This window comes from Calliopsis andreniformis, chromosome 6 (assembly GCF_051401765.1).
Source record: "Calliopsis andreniformis isolate RMS-2024a chromosome 6, iyCalAndr_principal, whole genome shotgun sequence".
NCBI lineage: Eukaryota > Metazoa > Arthropoda > Insecta > Hymenoptera > Andrenidae > Calliopsis > Calliopsis andreniformis.
In genome coordinates, this window is record NC_135067.1 from 5332771 (window position 1) to 5354555 (window position 21785).

Here is a 21785-nt window from a genome sequence, read left to right on the forward strand (position 1 = left end):
ATTTTAAAAAAGAAACGTAGGTGACTTTCATATAACCTCTACGCATCCACTTAAAAGCTAATTACACGAGATTACCCCGCTTCGAAACAATTTCATTTTCTTCTAAAGCTTTTTGCCCTGTAGCAAGTAATTTACGAGTAATTTCAGTAATTTGCAATTACAGATTAACATCCAGGGCCGAATTGAAGTTTTGTGAAGCCCAAGGTTAAGCACTGATCGTTGAATACTATGTTAAAACATTCCCTACTTTTTGCAAGAATTTCACAAAGTATAATATTTTCAGTTTTCGACCCAAAGTGAACTGAATTTTGTAAAAAATTGTTCTAGAAAAATTTTAGTATATAAGAAAGTAGGACCCAGGGCCGTAGCTCCCTATTCCCCTTGTTAATCTCGACTTGTTGAAATCAGATACCCAGTATACGCGTTGCTAGATTGAAACGAGACACTCCATGTACAAATATCGTTCTCGAATCTGATTTGCTTATGACAGACGTACATTTTTCATAGACACGGCATGAAGTTTCTCAGCGTAGAAATTCGGCTTAATTCTCGACACACGTTTGCGTATACGTGTGCACACGCGCGCATCACCTGTGGTGCGGTCAGAAGGCTGGCCACAACAGCAGAGTAAAAGTTGTACTTACCGATGGCTGTCATCGCTTTTTCTGACAGATGTTTTTACGTGCCCTATTACGCGAGGTTTGCCCTATCCGAACAGATTCCAGCGACAATCCCTTCCTCGAACCTCCAGCGAGCGTAATTTTATCGCAATAAGCGGAAACGTAGCGCCGAGTGTCACTCGTTTAAGTTTAAAGGGTGCGTCATCGGAATTCCAAGGATTACGATCACTCGGAGAGATCGTTTCAAAGGTCCGAAGAACCGAGGAAATAAGTGTAAAAGGGAGCGCGTGAAACGGAGAAAGACTGAAAGCAAAGGGTATGGCGAAGACATATGATTATTTGTTCAAGTTGTTGCTGATTGGTGACTCAGGGGTCGGCAAGACGTGCGTCCTCTTCAGGTTCTCTGAAGATGCTTTCAATACGACCTTCATCTCGACCATTGGTAAGCTTTCCTTTTTTGCTCCCTTTTTCCATCGTTTTTATTTCCTTCCTTCCCTTTTAATCTACTATTTATGATCAGCAGTTCATGAAAAGGGTACAGTTTAATTTTGAGGTGCAGTTTTAGGAGAAAAAAATTTTAAGTCACACTGAGGAGCATAATGTACAGATGAAGAGTGTTGTTGAATAAATGGTTTAATTTCAAAGCATGACACGAATCATTAGTTTCTTTCCTTCGTATTCCTCTGAGAGGAATGTTAGTGTTCCTCTATGTGTATATTTTTGAGTATGTTTATTGACCTCGTGAAGTGTTGTGGTTTGGAAACGTTAATCATGAAGTATTGTACAGTTCCATAGATTTTGTAATAATGTATGTATTTTGTGACTTGTAGAATTATGATTGTACGAGCAATCAGTATATAGCACCTTCTTATGTACCTACATTTATTTATAGATGATTATCTAAAACATATAATGTTATCAGTAATACTTACTCCTATTTTTTTTATTTATATGTTCCTGTTTGCCAATTAGTTAGATTTCTTTAAATATATATCTATACCTCTGAATATAAACTTTAGTTTATTTATTTATTTATGTTTTTCTGTAAATTTATGCGATAATAATAATTGTGTGTTTATGTGTGTATTTTGGAGCTATTAATTTGTGATTCATGTTTATAAGTATTTTATTTTATACAAGAGTGATAAATATAATAGTATTAATATTATTGAGAATAATAGACATATTCAAACATATTTTGTAGACATATTTATCTTTTATAATAGAGTTTTATGTAATTAATTTTTTGATTCTGTGAGATTTTTGATTTATGTGTTTGTTTGTTTACTACAAAATTTAGTTAAACTAGACAACAACAAAATGCTTATAAATTGTCATTAAATTAAACCTCTTTTATGATTTCTTACATAAATATGCTGATATTGAAATATGTAGACATTATTAGCAATACTGAATTAAATGTTTTCCTTCAAGCTGTCTTAAAGTTTATATTTATTAAGCTAACAAAAACTAAGATTTCTCATTTAAGAAAATTACATTTTCATATGAGTAAAATGACGGTTTTAATTATTTCTTGTTCTTTATTATACTGTTTTAATCTGGTATAATGATGAGTAATACACGAGTCATAAATTATCATCAAAGTTATGATGAATTTAATCAAGAATTGAAAGGAATTTTCAACAAGTGCACGTTAAAAAAAACAAGAAAATAATAAATTAAATGAATATCTGTTTTCTGTAATTATGAATGTATGTGATAAAAAAATTATTACTGTCATTTGTTTAAGTTATGTTTGTTTTTTGTTTCCAGGAATTGATTTTAAAATAAGAACAATAGAATTAGATGGAAAGAAAATAAAACTTCAAATATGGTAAGTATCATACATTTAAGCATAATATATGTGACTTTAAAGAATAAATAATTAGACTTAGTTTATAAAAAATATTATTTTGTAACATTTTTTCTCTGTAATTATCATATTGACTCCAAGATAATTAATGACTGATTTATTTAAAATAATTACTGTGTTTTGCTTTTTGTATAACAATAAATAGTTGTTGCATGTTCTTTCCTGTAAATTTTGTAACTTTTTCCAAATATTTCAAGAAATACTCTCAATATCTCAATAAATATCACAGTATCTGAATAAATATATATAAGGAAGTTTATTGAAAAGAAATAAATCTCTTACATAAAAATTTTTGTTAGACATAAAGCTTAAAATATTATTTTGTCATTATGAAATATCAATATTTTTAGTTAGTTAGTGATCTGTGAAAATGCAATTATTTATCATTATTGAGGACAATAATTCTTTTAAAGGGATACAGCTGGTCAAGAAAGGTTTCGTACAATTACAACAGCATATTACCGTGGTGCAATGGGAATTATGTTAGTTTATGATGTGACCAATGAGAAGAGTTTTGAAAATATAAAAAATTGGATTAGAAACATTGAAGAAAATGCTTCTGCAGATGTTGAAAAGATGTTGTTGGGTAACAAGTGTGAACTCGTAGAAAAGCGACAGGTATCAAAAGAGCGAGGAGAACAACTAGCTGTTGAATATGGAATTAAATTTATGGAAACTTCTGCTAAGTCCAGCATTAATGTTGAAGAGGCGTTTTATACTCTTGCACGAGATATTAAGGCCAAAATGGAAAAGAAGCTGGTAAGTACTTTATCGTAATTCAGTAACATTTGCTTTGTTTGTTTTCTAGTGCTAAGTGTTGAAATATATAAAAGAGGAGTAAAATATTATGATGAATTAAATATAATCTAAATAAAGTTAAATAGTAGTTAAAATTAGATTAATAATTAAAACAAGTCAAAGTAAAGTAATAAATCAGTATAAATAATTTCATGTATTGATTGAATTCATTATCATTTTGAAATATTTATAAGATATTAAAAATTCTATATATATCATATTAGTTATTTAGTGTATCATTTGTTGAAAAGATTAAGATCAAATAATTAAGGTTTATTTACATGTAATTTAGTTGCTTTCACAGATCTCTTATAGCAAATAGTGTAACTTTGATTAACCACCATTTCTTTGTTTCCTATGTCTGTTTCTCTGTGTTTGGTGCTGGTCGGTCTCTGCAGAAGGTAACTCTTTCCTTCTCTATGTATTCTATTGTATGACTATTTGCAATCTGATAATTCTTTGTCATTGTTTTTTAAGTTTTACTAATCACTATAACTTATTATTAAATAGTGCACTAACTAATTATTTGTAACTAATTAATTAATCATATTTTATTGTGGTAAGTATATTCTATAGTAGTGTAATGTAATTATTGCTAACAATGTATTTAGATTCATTTTGAAATTTTGTTTTCTCAAAAATTCACATGTATTTTATTACATAAATTTATCCCATTATAATTGTATGTAAATATATTTAAGTTTCGATTTAATTTTTGCTTATTTATTTATTTAATTACTTACAAAATTACTTTTTAAAAGTACTACTTTATCAAAACATTATACTAAATTATGTCATTATTATCTAACTTTGCTTTTACTGTTTGTAATAGTATCTGATACCTACATGTTACATAAGTTTTTTTTTGTAATTTTTTGTGTGCTTTATCTTGCATAATCATGGATATGTAATAGCTTATATGCGTTTATAGACCAATATGTATCTACCTATTAGTACCTACAATTATTTTGTATGCAAAATGTTAATGTATGCTCAAGTTTTTCCCTTAAAATAACACATTTTCTATTTCATTGCATGGATTCAGTTATTTGCTTCACAATTTTTTGTACATTAAATAATTAATATACCGCATATACAGGGTGATCTTGTCACTTTATTTTTCAAATCAATCAAATAATAGATAAAGAAAAATATACTGAATATTTACCTTTATTTTTTATATTCAGCTTAGATTTATAAGCAAATTTTATAAATTGCATAATGAAATATACATTTACAAAGAAGAATCTATATGTTTAATTAATAATAGAACTTTTTCCTTCATTTCATTGAAAAATTATTTTGTTGTACTATCTTTAAGAAAAATATTTATCAAATCTTTGTACATGTACTTTTAACATTAGTGATAAATGAGAACTAAACCTGGACTTCAATAGAAATAGTCTCAATGAAATAATTAGAATTTTGATTGTTCAAGTCGAGATAAACATCCTATATGTGCTCAGATATAATTGTACGCATAAAACAATGTTTAATGAGAAAATTATTTTGGAACAGGAGGCGTCAAATCCACCGAAGGGAGGCGGCCATCAATTGAAAGCATCCGAGCCACAGAGGAAGCCACCAAGTTGGCTTGCACGATGCTCTATACTCTGACCCTTTGGCCAGCATATCCTTGACCGTTACCCTCTACTTTCTACCTTCGGTCTCCTTTGCTCGCTTCACGACGCGAGTTCTTCTGTGATTTTACTCCTTGACGGCCACCTTCGTTTCCCTCCGTCGCTGCCGGTCTCTCTTTTTTACTGATTATTCGTAAGGGCTCTTTTACCCTGGAGGAGAAACCCTTTTTCCTCACGTAACACAATTAAGGATTCACGTAAGGAAATGATCGCGAATTGTGATAATTTTTGATAATTTTCTAACAATGTTAAGCGATTCTGAGCGCTAACTCACACATACGTAACATCTTTTCCTTTCCTAAGTTTGTGAAAATGAAAGCAATTTTATAGGAAGAATAGTGGGGTGCAATTTATTAAGCTACGCTTAAGTGTGCTATGATTGAATATAATTATTGAATACGGCAAAATCTATAGTCAAAAAGGGTAACTTTAATTATCAAGTTGATCAACGAATAATAATTTAGAGTGTAAATCAAGATTAAATAATTTTTTCGCGCAATCAATAGTCTGTATGAAGAACTGCACGCTCTGTGAAGTGTGCAGTCTATTTTCGTTTGTTGAAATCTTTTTTAACTGCAGACATTGCTATAAAATTATCTCGATTAAAGAACAAATAAAACAAAAATAGGATAATAATTATTAACGTAATATCAAATATTTGTGAAAGCAATAAATTAAGACGTTGTTTTTACATTTAATATTTTTATACCTGTATATTTGAAATTTCTGCTTTTACTTACAAAATTTGGAGTTTTAAAGCACCTTGTTTATACTTTATGAAATTGATTTTTTAATATGTTAGTGAGCATGAAAAGCAACTAAAAGGATAAATTGTGTTTATGTAGACTGCTGCTACAACGTTTCTCCTCCATTTTTCAAATAATCAAGGGGTACGATCGATTTTTAACACACATTTGCATTCGCTTTATTTAAGTGAATCAAGAAAAAGAGGAAATTTCTTTTACGAACTAGAAGTTTCTTCTTTTTTCAAGTAGTTCGAAGCTGTCTGTTTATAAAGAAGAAGGGGGGTACGGATAGGTAAACAATGGGCGGTCATTTTTTATATATAAATATATAAATGAATAGATATATGTATATATAAATATATTATTATATAAGTATATATACATATATATACACATTGTCAAGTTAGCTTTTTCACTGAATCGAAGAGGAATCTTCATTAATTAATTAGCGCAAATTCAGAATTCAAAGAGAAAGGTCTTTTGATTTTCTTTCACTCTTTTCTCTTTCTATTGTTGAAATAATTAAAAAGAAAGATGGAACACGGACTTCGTCTTCGTTAAAAACGCTTGTTGTAATAGTTTTTTCTGGGGAACAGGGGGTTCTCTTTTTGTTTTTTAGTACGAGAAAAAGAGATTCTAATCTGTTTCCGCTTATACTTAAATATACGATTATTATAATACATTTTATATTAATCCTATTCGTCTACTTTTATTATTGAAACCCGCCTTTCCTTAATCTTAAATGAACAATTGTTTTTATTATCATTTCCGTCGTTACTGCCATTAATGTTATGCTTGGGTGCAACGAATGTTATAATTTTTCATTATCTAGAGCTACAATTAATACTACCATTTTCTAACTAGATAGCTTTGCGCCATAAGAAAATGTGTAATGACCATTTTTTAGCACTTTTTCACAGAATCTTAGGCTATATCAAGAGACTGCTTCAATTGACTATTCAGTTTTACTTTATGGGAAAGTAACTTGAGAAAGCAACGAATTAGAACTTAATTGTTTCTTTTTTTAAAGATCGTATTACATTAAAGTTAATGTTACTGTATATACAAAATTATTAGTAATTGTTTTAATACACTTTGTAACGATAAGCATGTAATATTATTTTAAAATATTTTACGAAGTTAATCTTATTATTACTTATCAGATGTGTATTGAAGAATTAAAATAAATGTTGGTAATCGACAAATTATTTGAATCGCCTCATTGTAATCGCTCTGTTACTTACTTGGTCAGAAATAATGTACTAATTGTTACTGTAAGAGTGGGATAATTCTTTGAAAATTTTGTTCAAATTTTTCTCGAATGATGCAGAATCTTGCATGTTAGTTTTCAATTCCATCAACATTTCTTTTAACTGAAATACCACATAAATAAGATAAATAAGTAATAAACACATATCTAAATATTTATATATTTATATTTATGCAATATGTAATTGTAATACAAGCGTGTACCTTAAAGCACAAGTTTTCTATTTCCGGGTGTAACATACCATCACCAGCGGGCAACGATTTAGATTTGTTCATTGAAAGGGAAATTAATTTATATTGTAAATCCTTTATTTCTGCTTTGTTTCTCTCATTAATAGCGTGAAAGCATAGACCAAACGTTTGTAGCCTTTTGTTCAAATGAATCACAGCTTTAGTGTTTTCCAATAAATACTTTTGTTCTTTCGAGATTTTAGCGATATTCCTAAAGTGTAAGAAACATAAGAACGTTGGTAACTATAATTATGAAAAGTATGTCAAAAGTAATAGCGATATTAATATTATCCTTTTTTCGCAATATTTGCGAGTAATATTATTACTTATATTGTACTTTTTAAATAAAAATGTTTTAATAGTGCAGTGTAATGCAATTATTGAATGTAGTAATATTCTTTATTATTTTACTAATTAATTTGAATAACAGTGTTGTGTTTGGATTCATTTTTATTGGGAAACCTTAGTCATATATTATTTAGTATCTCATTAAAATTTAATAAAAAAAACTCCAGAAATGAAAGAATGTAGTAGTGGACTACTTGATTCAAATGCCATCTTTATCCCATTTTGGTTCTAAGTTTAACAATAAGTTATTCTGTTAGTAGAAATGTTTTCTGATCAGTTAAATTGTAAGAGGATAAAGTCATTAATTAATCAAATACAGTAAACCCTCTCATAACGCGGAGCAAAAATTGCGACGAGCGGTAGTCTTAAAACGCGATGTTACTATAATATGTACATTTTTACGATTGAAATTAATGGGGAATTCTTTATTTATTTATTCTGATTTACACTAATTCTAAGTTTCTTATAACGGGGTACGAATTCGTCGCGTTATAGTAAGGTTGACTATACTACGAGATATAATAACCATGTACCACAAAGACGTCATAAAAATGTCTTAAAGAATTATAATAAAATTCTATATCATAAATCAATATGTCTTATGGACATAATTCGTAATTATTCGATGTTTTTAAGATGTCCCAATGATGTCGTAAGACGTTCATGCATAAAAGGGACATAAAATAGACGTCTTTAAGACGTTGTGTGCTATCTGGGTACAGTAGCTTTCCGTATTTGAACGTTCTACTGTTCAAATAGAATATCTCGTAACAACCTTGTCAGTCTCTGCGATAAATACGATAGTAGCGATAAAGATTATTTATTTTCCTACATATCGATGTTCGTAATAATTTTTTCATTGTCATTTTTCAATGCTATCAGTGCTTTTTCTAAATCTTCTTTCCGCTGCATTTCCCGTTCTAGCGTGTTCTCTAAGCTCTCTGCTTTAATTTTAAATTTCGCTGCCTCCATTTGACTAGATAGTACTTCTTTCGCAAGAATATCGCGTTCCTTGAGCACGGTGTCATAATTAATCGACATATTTGAATAATCGATTTTATCGCGCATTTTCTCCTCCTCCAATCGGTTAATCGTTTCAGTTGCCAATTTCAAACAACCTCGCAATTCTTGCGATATTCGTCGCTCATTTTGTAAAAGTGACTCCTTTGTATAAAGTTCCTCTCGGATTTGAAAACGTTCCTTTTCTAATTTATCTATTTCTTTCTGAAATAATATTAGATATAGATAGACTGTACTTTTTTCTAAATATTCGAATACAAGTTTTCTAGTCATTTGTAGAAAGATTACGGATTTTTATGTTGTTATTCTCAGATAAGTTTTTTAGTTATTATGTTGAGTTTGTGCAATACAGTTATCTTGAAAATTAGAATAATTTATAAAGACTATACTAACTGTGCGTCGCTGAAGTTCGTAAATCATATCGTGAAATTTCTTTTCGAACTGAAGAATATCACTTGCGTTAAGTTGAATGTTGGTCATTGTTATACAAAATTTTATAATTTTGCAACGATTAATGTAAAATAGTGGTTGTTACGTTTTTTCTTTACTTCGAGTTCGACACAATCGATGTCTTCAACTTTTTAAAATCAATGGCTACAAAACCTTAACTTACTCTTAGGTTTTATAGAAAGAATGTACAAAAAAATAGACGATTTATGCTTCATACATTACTATAGTTTAAACAAAGATTGGAGTATCTTCTATTTCGTTATAATAGATAAAGCAGAGAAGAGTTCTATCGATTTATAGGAGTTTATATCAGATATGGTGTGAATTGTCGACTTTGTAAAACACCGCTGCTTTTACTGCGCCCTCTACTTTGTAGTCTTATTTTACGTTGAATCGGTAATGTAGGGGGTGACACGAAAATGGTAAGACGAGAATACGGTAAGTCCCTCCAGATGGATCTAATTTACACTTTCATAAAATTTTTAACATTTAAAATCTACTTAAATATTAGAGTTCTTTACAATGTAAATTCGTATTGTAATAAGAATAATATTTAAGGTGTAAATATCTTTAACAAGCTAAAAATTAAAAAACAATTTTTATTCCTGATTAATAGTGAGTTATATGTATATGAAAGATTCTCCTAATATAAGTTTTCCTACGTACAGAAGTGCTTATGATTATAACAATTTAATAAGTATATCATTTTTTATATAAATAAGTATTTTTGTCTATTAATGAAAGAGTTTAAGAATTTAAGAATATTACTATGTTATACTTATACAATAGGTGCAATATATGTAGTTCAGTTAATAGACCAAAAATTGCTTGAGAATGGGTTTTTTTTAAAAGAAAAATTGCTATTTACCATTGCAACTAGGAATTGCTATAACCATCAAATAGTAAAACTTTCAAATTGATAAAAATAACATTTTATGTCAAACGATTTATAACACATAAAAAAGTATATTATCTTATTTAATTTTATTTGATCTTATTTAATTACTCCTATCGATATGCAATACTGATAAAGAATGGTAATAATTAAGCTAAGAAGGAAAAGCTTGTATTTATTGTTGCAATAATATCTGCTTTTCTTATTTAAATTTAATCAAGATTAGTAGTCAAAGCTTCTTATTTTCCAAAGCAAAAGCCTCTTCCAAACCATTATTTCCTTGCGTTGACTGTACAAGCATAAACTTGGAACTAATGCAGTCAGGGTATCTAAAATAATTTATAGAGTGCCTGAACATAAAGCTTATGAGTAAAACAGTGCACTGCAAAAGTAGCTTAAAGGCTTAACAATTGAAATAAAACCCCCCAAACTACGTAACGTACTTGAGAAGTTCTTAGAATTAGTTAATCATCCTTTTATTTAACAACTAACCATGATTAGATTTTGATTTTTATAGGTCACAAAAATCGCATAAAAGGCTTGAGGAAATATTAAACGCTCCATGCTCGAAAAATAATATTTTGGAAATACAAAAATATGTGATATGTATAGAAATGTTAAAACATATTATAATATTTTGTAAAGAATTATCTGTAATATTATATTTACATTCAAATATTTGAATATTTCAATATTCCATTTTCGAATGTTTTCATATTTTCGGTTTTTAAATGTTTTACTCTATTTAGTTCTCTGGATTATAATTCATGAAACAGAACTCCCCACTTTCTCGTGAACAGTTTCGCGTACGAATTGGAAAGGTACAACTCCAGCAAGGCAGCTTAAAATGATGCCATAGCACTACCGAAATTGAATATAATCCTCTCAGTAATAATATTAACAGAAATGTGTAAATGAATTTAGTGCTCTTAAGTATAGCCGATTATAATAACTATTAAATAATAAATATTAAGTGATCCATAAGTGAACTTTGAATTTCGTTTAAAAAAGTATTGAATTAATTTTCAGATTCAGTACAAATAGGATTCATTTATTTGTACAAGATTTTATCTTTAAGCAAAATATCTACCGTGAACCAGGATTTCTGAAATAACATGGCTCTTAATTATAAAAGTTTTCTTGTTCAACAAAATTCTGTAATCCTCCAACCAGCTAGCTACAGCCAGAGGGTTAATGAAGTCTTTTGATCTAGAACTTAAAAAAATCGAGGTTTTTAATATTTTCTCGAGGTGTGAAATTTTAAAAATATATCCTTAGAATGTTATGTAAAAATTTTAAAAAAATTGACCAAGCTGTAGGAGAAGTAATACAATTACGGTAATGTTCGTTGAATAAACTATAAAACTTTAAGGCCACTTTTCTTCAAACCTTTTTTATAAATATTCTTTTATATTCCGGTCCATAATCAATGTGACATCCACGTCAATATGTCTTACATAAATAATTTAATTTATTCTGAAATATGTTTCTGCTCATCTTCTTATTTAAATGCCATTAATTTGACAATTTTCAGTGTTCTTCGTCCTCTGTGTTATAGATGATAGATGTACTCATAAATTATTATAAATATTCTTGGCTTTTAATTTTAGATCAATGGATTGTGATAAATCTGGGTCATCCGTGACAATGTCTATTCCAACACTTGCTTTAATACGGTATATGACAATAACATTTCGAGAATAATCCATTTAGAGAATAATTTTATGTTGAAGAAATTTGATGTTAAAGAAACATGAATCTTCAAATCATTTTTCTTGAGGCTAAACATGTACAAAATGATGTACATTTTTCGAAACCTGTTTTTGCAGTTGTATTACATTACTTTGAATTTCGGAAACTGTCTAAAATTATTAAAAATGCATTCCTCTCATTAGTCTCTTTATTCGAGAAAATGAAAAAAAGGCAAAAAAGAAAGAAATCAGAGAATTACCAGAGACACTGCAACATTGTAATCGATTTTAAAATAAAAAATTTGTTTTCGCAGATTGCCTGAATGACTGCGGTCATGTTGCAAAACACACAAGGAAGCAATTTCAATCCAGACCTCTCACTTGATTAACTCGCAAACCGTTTTACAACTGGCAATTAAAATCGTCTATTGACAGTTTTATCGGGCAGAATAAACTCTTTGTCGGCGATTGTTTGTCGATGGTAGAAAACAAATTTACATGTTTTTCCCTTTCTGCACCCTCCGCACAGTGAGTTATTTTAGTAAAAAAGTTTTCAACTTTAAAATTAAACACGATGCTTGAGTATTCTATGTGTTTGTCTGACTCTTGCCTTTTTTAAATTTTCTTTCACTTCGATTTTAGTGATTTATTGTACTGTAAAGCAACGTAACACGGGTATTAAACCAGATATCAGAACGTGGGTATTAGTAGCGTTACCGGAAATGTTAAACCGAAGATCAATGAATCCGACTCCGATATGAGTGTGTAAGTATCTACAGTCTCAAGGGAACTCATTTGAAACTGGCCTTAGATCAGTTTAATTCACAAATTAAAATTTTTTGAATGATTTATTTACGAAATTTTATTGCTATACCGCGTATGTTATAAACTTATTGTTAATGGATATTTTAACTTTGAAAAATTAGAATTATACTTCACTCAATTATTTGAAGTTCTCTGTGGTTTCTAACTAGAACTATTCATTCTCCTTTTGTAGGGCTACATAAATCACTTTATATTGGCATGATTTAAGGAAGGGAAAAGGTCTCCTCAAGACGCAATTTTGATGGAAATAGTTTAATGAGTAATCTCCCACATAACAAAGAGACGTTTTAAATACGTCTTAAAGATATCCAGTAAAGTCCTAAAAATGTCTAAAAGACGTTTCTGAGACGTCTGATGTTACAAATCAGTATGTCTTTAGGACGTCTTAAAAAACATTTATAAGACATTTTAAGGACGTCCAAATTACGTATAAGACGTTCAGACAAAAATTAGACGTTTCTAAGACGTTCAAAAGCGTAAATCTTTAGGACGTTTATGTAGTGTGTCTTTAAGACGTTTTATAGACCTAAACTTTGCAAGTCTTTAAGATGTATGCTCTTGGATGTTTTTAAGACGTCTAAATTATGTCGTAAGACGTTCAGGCATAAAATGAACATAAAATAGACGTCTTCAAGACGTCGTATACTATTTGGATTTCTAAGTCTTCGGTACTTCTAGAAGGTTTTCCATTTTTGTTGGAATTATAATTTATTTGCTTTATTCAGTTCCAGAACACAATTTAAATAGACTCAATTATAACAAGAGGATATTAAAAAGTGGATAATGTTAGAATCATAATATTTCCACCCTAAAATGACTGATACATTTGCTGGGTATAAATTCTATTGAGAATACATAGGAAATATTTATTTTTCGAATTTATAAGAGTAATAAAAAATATTCCAAAAAATTCAATTCTATAAATCATTCAAAGAAGTTTAACTGACATTCAATTCAATTCAATTCCAAAATTAAAAATAGCGTAATACTCGTAAGAAACAAGAGTCCTCTTTGTTATAACCCTCTCAATTGTTTTTGTCAGTGATTTTATACATCTATTCATCTAGATAACAGCATTTTTTTTAGATAATCATAATAATCTATTACACATTCAAATAAAGCATAAAATTTCGTAGTATTATTCATGAAATGCACAGTATGAATAGAAACATGTACATATTACCAACCAACATATGTACAATACAGACCATGTAGCTAATTCTTGCTTCCTTCACCAAATATTAGCACTTTATGTGAGTAAATAACTGAATATAACAATTCTGTGCAAACGTATTCCAGAGCAACCGGAGCCATGCACTTAATCACTTTATTTATCATTACAACTTAAAACTTCATTTTATCTGCAATTTTAATCAGTAATTTATATTAACTTATTTTATGACAATTTACTGTTATAAAATGATAAATAATGCTAATTATAAAAACTATGTAGGGGAAAGGAAGACAAGATGGGGATGGGAGGCAAGATGTGGTCAATCAGTATTTTTTGTAAGCATTATAGTGACGTAACAAAGATATATAAAACTTGGAAAAAAGAAACAATTAAATTTCGTCAATACTAACGATTTTGGTCAGTTTGTAGCATTTTTATGCATGCAGTTACCATTTTTGTGTTTCACGAAGCTTTGATCTTATTTTTCGTTATCTTTTGAGCTTCAGTTGTTAAGTTATAAATTTACAATATTAATAATCGTAAAATTATATTATAAAATTATATAATTATAAAAATATTGCTCGTTTTTGTCTCAGTGTAGACATTCCTTAAGGGAAACAGACGTAAGTTTATGTCCCCAATTCAAAAGTGTTAGTCGCAGAAGGACATAAATTTCCGTCTCTAGTTCTTAACTCTTTTAATACCACACAGCCGATATCGGCTTCGCGGATTTCCCGAAAAATACCTTGAGTCGATATTTCATCTTTCCATTTTTAATACAAGTTAAGCGTACGTAATGGCGCTTTACTTTTATAAAACGAATTTCTATAGTAGAAAATACATCTATTGACTAGGAATATATAGTTCACATTTTCATAAACACAGTTAAAAGAAATAAATCTTAAATAAAAATTTGCTTCATCCTTAAACTATTATAATTTGTACTTTATATTTTATATTTTCTCTGTTTTTGAACGTTATATGCATTTTGTAGCTTTTTACACATTTGAAATTCTCATAAATACATAAACATCCGATGTCTAATAATAAGAGTAATAATAAATATTTCCAAGTACCCATGATAATTGAAAAAGGTTTGACTCTATCAGGGCTTGTGGAGTAGTCCCTGAGTAGTCCCTGAGTAGTGGAGTAGAAGTTCAGAATAGGTAAAGGAGACTCGAAACTGAGACAGACTATAGTTGTCTATTACAGTCAACCCTCCTATAACGCGATTAATTCATTTCGCGTTATAAGAAACTAAGAATTCATGTATATAACCAAAATAGCAAATTTTTCAAAATATTTCTAAATTGTACCTAGAAAATTTGTAAGATACTAAAATGGTTAATGTTCTGATGGAATATTTTTTCAAACTTAATTATTAATACATTTTACAAATAACAACTAATAACACTAATTCCAAAGTGACACACGAAACAATGCGACTTAATTGAAGATTACTGAGACTCTATAAAAACTATTTGTCAGTAGATAATAAAACTATCAATACATATACAAGATGTCCACGCTGAAACAGGTTACCCAAATGGCACGAAAATCGCCCATGTCATAATTTGAATGGTTTTGAAAGAGAAATATCATGGAAGAACAATCTTTTGTGCAGAATCTTTTTTAGTTTTTTAAGATTCTGTGTTATTAAAGACAGAGGAGGTATTTAGGTCTGCTTCAGCTTGGACACCCTGTATATAATTTCTAAGGTTTTGCAGGATCCCACAAGAGCAGTTAAAAGGGTATTCTAGTCTGCATCGCAATTTTTTAAGTATTTGTGATTCTTTTCCTAAACAGGTAACATATTTAAGTAGTATGCACAATTTTTTTCGTGTACAAATATTGAAAATTATAGGAGATACAAGTACTTTAGTACAGTCCTCTCTTTTGAAAGTGCCTTCACGGTTACTATGATTTCAGCTGCTCTGCTTATCTACAATGAAAGAATCAACAATAATCTTGTTCAAAATGAACTTGGTTACGTCCGAAACTAGAATTGTGCACAATTTTATCTTTTTTATCTATGGTATGTAAACGAAGTACTGCAAAACATCAGATTTTCAACATTCTAATTCAAGCGACAAAAATTTATGCTCTGAGGATTCCCTCTAAATTTGATGTCAACCGGGCAATTAGAACTTGAGATATGATAACAACCATTTAGAAACATGTATTTTTTGAAAAAGTCGCCTTTAAAGCGTATTTAACACCATACAACGCAACATCGCAAATTCCGGACAAACCCTTATGACTTCATTAATTATTCGAATCCAGCAATATCCATTGGCAGAAATATTCTCGCGAGCATACACTTTCAGGAAACGAGATTAAAAAGAATCGATTTTGTTAAGTTTCTAGAACAGAATACCAGCTTAAGGGTTAAGCACGCAACAGCCTTAACTCTTCGTTTAAAACCGCAAGTCGTCAAACCCTCAGCGCGAGATCCTCGCCATAACGCGTACCATATCGGGGTGCCCGCCCCGCGTTTCAAATTCTCGAATTCCAATCGATTTTCCACCCGCGCTTCGATTCTCGACTCTCGAACCTCACAGAAAGGGCAATCCCACGCGTGCGCAACGTGCCGATCTCGCGACTTCTCCTTACCATCCGTCCCAAGGAAGCCGCGGTGGTGGGGCCAGTCGGCGGATCGATCGACGTCCCGTCGAACCTCGCGGCTCTGAGCGCCGCTGCGGCTATGGGGCGGGGCGAGAGGGCGCCTCAGTCGTGCACCGGAGCCCACCAGGGACGCGTCCAGCTTCTCGAAACGCTTCGAGTTGCTCGTTCGCTCGGATCTCTCTCTTTCCTCGCGACTCGACCTTCCGCGCACCGTCTGGGCAGGGCGGCTTCGTCCGTTTCGCAGGAACAAAGTTCGCGTTGATCGGCCCGGAATACGTACACAGAGAGAAAGAGAGGGAAAGAGAGAGAGAGAGAGAGAGAGAGAGAGAGAGAGAGAGGGAGAGAGAGGCAAAGAAAAGAAAGACAGACCTAGAGGGAGGTAGAGAGAGAGAAAGAGAGAGAGAGCAAACGTGTGATTACAGAGTGGAGTTTACCCGATCTCCCAGAGATCGCGACTCTCCTAGGTGTCCCAGTCGCGATCCGAGCAGAGACGCGTCAGTTCGACGCACCCGGCGATCGACCAGTGATCGGTTACCGCTCCGCCGCCCGCCGCCCGCTCGTCAGCCCTCTCCCGCCCTGGGATTCCTATTCTCTCGAATAATTCCCCGCACGCCGAATCGGTCCCCCGTATCGCGGCGGGGTTCGTTCGCCGGTGTCGTATCGATTCGGGTTCGCGGAGGTGATACGGGCGTACGCGGGCCGTACACAGAGGCACACGAGCGCGCGCGCGAGGGCAAGCAACAGTGAGAACAAGTGAGATACACGCGAGTTGTCCGGAGAGGTGCGAAAGAAGAAGGGTTCCTTGAGCTATCCACGGGGGAGAGGCGTCTATGTGCGCGAACGGAGAGACGGAGAGCTACCCTGGCACCTAGCGGACGACGCGGGGTGGCTGCACCAGTGAGTCTCAAGCTTTAACGCCCTTCCTCTCGGGGCCGAGCTGCCCCAAGCTCTCTTCCGGCTCGGCTCCCCGTTTCACGCGTCCCCGAGAGGGGCCCGAAGTAGGAGGGTCCTGCGACCAACTCGGGACCCACTGTGCGCGGAAGATGGTTATTGATATTTAATCGTGGAACGGCCGCTGTCAGAGGGCTGGGACACAGCGGCCCTTTGGACTCTTTTGAGGCTGGGGTTCTGCTTGGTCGAGGTGGCGAGGTTTGTCCTGGAATCGAACCGCGATAAGACCGTGAATTACAGCCGGCGTACGGTTGAGGTTATCTTTCGTTGTTTGATAGAAGGGGAGGAACCCCCTTGTCGGTTTGCCTCGAGTCGAATCGTTCGATTAATCGAGGAAACGTCGTCTTCGGAGGGTTATCGAGAAGAAGTGCAACTCGATGGGTTAGAAGTGCTCCTTTTCGAGCGGCTTTGAACGAGGGAGATACTTGTGAATTGTAGGTATACTGGCGTGCTTGGGTCCTTTTTGGGTTCGCGAAATCGAGGCGATCTGAGTTGTGGGTTGGAGATGGTTTCTTTTGTTTTAGATGTAGATTGAGGTGGAGTTTTGTTGGAGCTGTTGATCGGTGGTGGTTGGTGTTGCCTCGATATAAACTCGACAGAACAACTATGTTTTCGTTTCAATCCAATTGGTACTCGTTTTGGGGAAGAGATATTTAAGTTTCTGGAGCATTAATTGATCATGGAGTACGTACTTGCCGACCTGAGACTTTTCTACAGTAGCTTCTCTCAAGAATATTCTTAAACTGTGTGTCAATAGATAGTTTTGCGTAGTAGCTGATCTTCGCGAGTACTCTGAATACTCTGTGGATTGAGTAGAATAACTCTCAAGAACAATTCACGATAACTACAGTGTCTTAGGTGGACACGTATCATTAGGCTAGGATCACAACACTACGTCTAAAAAACGCACCATGGTATATACCTATGTCTGTCTTCGTTATTTTTGACTGAGAAGCAAGGAAAGAATACAATCATCCGTCAAAAAGTCGCTCCAGTGACCCTAGTTACTCCAGCCTTAGAAATAAGTTCATTACAATTTCTAAACACTTAACTAATTCCAAGTCGTGAGCTATCGAAACAGCACAGTAGCTTAAGAAATGTGAAAACGGAGGTCTAAGTTTTTTTGTCGAGAGACTGTCTTATAAATTTATGAGTTTACAGGAAATATACGTAATGTAACGTTTGAAGTCAGTTTAATGATTATTGATACTCGTTGCGTCGAATAATTAATGAATGTTTATCACAGTTGTGCTGGCGGCAAAAGTATAATTAATTTCCTATTACCTACAACATAGACCTAAGTTGTCTGTTCTTGAGAAAAAGTGAACTTTTTTTTCATGAACACACTATATAATTCTGAATTTGTCGATCCTCAGTTTTGTACTTTTATATCACTTTGAATTTTATCATAATCGTCTTTTAAGCAGCTTTATATACATTGACCGAGTCATTAATTATTGAACTCTCGAAAATCGATATCAATATAGTCAGCGTTGACTTAAGCTTAAAATAGTTGCAATCACCATTGGAGAGTTATGGGGTTTATGAACATGGAAGCGTCACTTTTATATCTTTTTTAGTCGTAGTATATATTTTGGTATTATTTTTAAAGTTTCGAAGACCTTTGAGCGAGAAAAATTTTGTAGCTGTTAAGAGTTATTGATTTTCAAATATTTTCGAAAAAGAAATAAAATTTCAGAAATTTTTAAATTTTTCAGTCAACAGAATAGTTTCTACTGTGTGCAATACGAGAAAAAGTCGTAAAACAGAAGTTCAACCTTTTTGCACTGTGCGAGTTAATCTGACTTAAACCTTAATGTTAACCTCTAAGTAATAGTATTTAATGCATATATTCATGTATGAAAATATAAAAAACCTTTTTTCAAGAAACGAGACTATAAAAAGCAAGATCAACATAGAGAGTTAAAATTTAAAACTTTGAGTACCAATAAATCAAAAATATTTCTACGCTGACCCATAAGTTTATTCACGAAAAATAATTAAATTCAGAATTCACATATTTAAAAACTAAAAGTGTTTTATTTTTTGCACTAAAATTGATAGAACTCTACCGATGTGGAGTAGACAGAAGAAGTATACTACAACAGTCTTTAAAATTAATGAATGCGTTTATTGCATGTGAACGAATGTTTGAATCACTATACATAATTTACACTGCTTTGCTATATAACGACAGAAACGCGATGAAAGCGATTACACGAATATTTAATGGAGCCAGCCGAATCGTGCTTCTTCGCTTCATAGTGAAACGGTTTCATTCTACTTCGCAGGAAAGTAATCTCAGAGGAATAGTATCCTTGCCCAGACATGGAAGAAAGAAAAGACGCGACGTTACCACGTTTTTAAACGTTTGCCCTCGAGCAGAGGCCTCGTTCCCTTTTTGGGAACTTCCGAAAGGACGTTTTTATGCGATAAATCGTCAGACGAAATACGCGTTTCTTTCGACGGTGTCAAAGAAAATATCGCCGACGGCGATGGTATCCCGAAAGATTTTGATACATTGTGTAAAATCATCCAAGATCTTTGCAAATTCTGAAGTCAATATTATGACATGATGTCGTGTTACCTATAGATTTCAATATTTTTACAAAAGTCAGATACAGATGAGGATATCAGGATGGAACGAGAAACTTAAACATGTTGTAAATATGTTCTAGTAGCGAAAAAAGCTGCGGAAGCTATTAGTTACCGTTAAAATAGTTGTGGGGCTCATAACAAACAAATTTTCACTTTTTTTTTTTCTAGAAGAGATAAAAAATATAGCGTCTTTCACATTTGTTTAATATATTAAAATTTTGTTCTATCTTTATTTTCGAATTTACTTTAAAATTACTTGCGTTTTAGTTTTAAGTGATAACAGTCATTTTTTAATTAATGGGTCTAATAGGAGACAATTATCTTTAGTACCAAACTTAGCACTAGCTTCTGGTGTTAATTTTATAAGTAATGAATGTTGGGTATAAGTTTATTATTTTTGTTTTTTAAATTGCTTTGAAACCCTACACATTCCTTGTGTTTTTCCTTTCTATTCTCTTGAGGCCTGAGTACGTAATGAAAGCTTATTTTCTGAGCACTGAACTGTTACAGTCATTAGTTGTTACAAGGGAACCGTAAACGATCGTAGAACAACGTTATTAGCTGCAAGGTCGTGTCGATAGATTTTTATAAAATAACAATACCGCTATATAAGGTAATTTTCAGAGATATGAAATTGTTTAATGTGAATATCTAATTAACTTTCTTTGGTCCAACTGATATTGATTAAAAGAATATTATTTTCAAAAAAATAAAGTAGAAATGTAAGGGTAAGATTTAGAACAAAAATTGTTGTTTATAATGCTACTGAAGTTTACAAAACCTGAATTTGATTAAACAATTTTTCGTAGTGACATACGTTATTTAAAAATTACTAGTATTTTATATTTTATAAATTTTTTCATATTTAATTTCTCCATTTTATAAAACCCAAATAGCTATAGTATTTTATTATCTTTTCATAATGTACGGAAAACAGTGAAAAATTGTAAAAAATTGTAACCCTTTTCCGATGGGAAATTTGATTTTCAAGAAAACTTAAGTCATTTTTAATTTTAAGGGTATAAGATAATAAAAAGATAAAAAATCCTTCACATATTTCTAAAGGAAACAATTATATTTAAAAATTTTGAGCCATTTGTCACATTACACATTTTATTTTAAAAGAAACTAGCTTTTGCAAGTTCAATCTGGGAGACTAAAAGCAAATTTTTTCGCTATGAAACGTTTTTTAAATGGTATACCTATTTTAGTACCCTGTCTTATAATATTGAGATATTTTCTCATAGATATTTTCTAATAGGATTTAGAAATAATCTATTCAGTACTGTTTTCCTTCTACATTCCGCAAGATATTCTAGTTTCCTCAGCTTCCAAAAAAAGAACACATCTTTAAATCTTTTACAATGAAATGAATTCAGATGAATAGACTTTGCCTTTCAAACAAACCCATAGGAGCGAATCAGGGAACATAAATCTAGTGCTTTGGGTAGGCTGGTGTCGGCTTATGTCTTCTGAAGCGTATTTCGCCACGTGGATTTCTTCAATAATCTTCCGGAGTAATTTGAAATAGGAACGCTTTATTTTAAACATTTTCAACTTCTAACTGAGATCTTACAATCAGAATAGTGTTCGTGAAGTTTATTATTGTCTATTAGTTACGTTTAGATGGTACATTATTGGATAAATAGCACACGTACTGGTGATTCCTTTACTAGTAACAGTGGGACGATATCCATACATGACTAAATAAATTTCAAATACACAATTCGTTTAAGTAATCGTAAAAAATGGTAAAAGATCCTAAAAATATTAAAAAATATTGATATTAAAAAAATTGTTTTCTGTAACGAATTGCACACTTTTGTTCAGCTATAAAATTCTAGTTTTTTAAATAGTCATACAAATTCATTATATCTACAGATAAATATTACAACATAAAAATCGGGCTCATGGTATTATTTTTCACATATTTTTACACAAACCTACAAAAAGAGAATGGATACTTTTAATCATATATCACAAAAACACCAAAAATAAGATGAACTTAATTCTGTCCAATATTGTATCACT

The 21785-nt window shown here is 32.0% G+C and overlaps 1 protein-coding gene across 1 annotated transcript; it reads left to right on the forward strand.

Moving 5' to 3' along the window:
* The first annotated feature begins 440 nt into the window (after positions 1 to 440).
* Rab8 (RAS oncogene family member Rab8) lies at positions 441 to 7541 on the forward strand. The gene is made up of 4 exons (XM_076380471.1): positions 441 to 1062; positions 2394 to 2454; positions 2907 to 3252; positions 4810 to 7541. The coding sequence occupies exons 1-4, from the start codon at positions 939 to 941 to the stop codon at positions 4906 to 4908; spliced, it is 630 nt and encodes a 209-aa protein (XP_076236586.1). The 5' UTR covers positions 441 to 938; the 3' UTR covers positions 4909 to 7541.
* The last annotated feature ends 14244 nt before the right edge of the window (positions 7542 to 21785 follow it).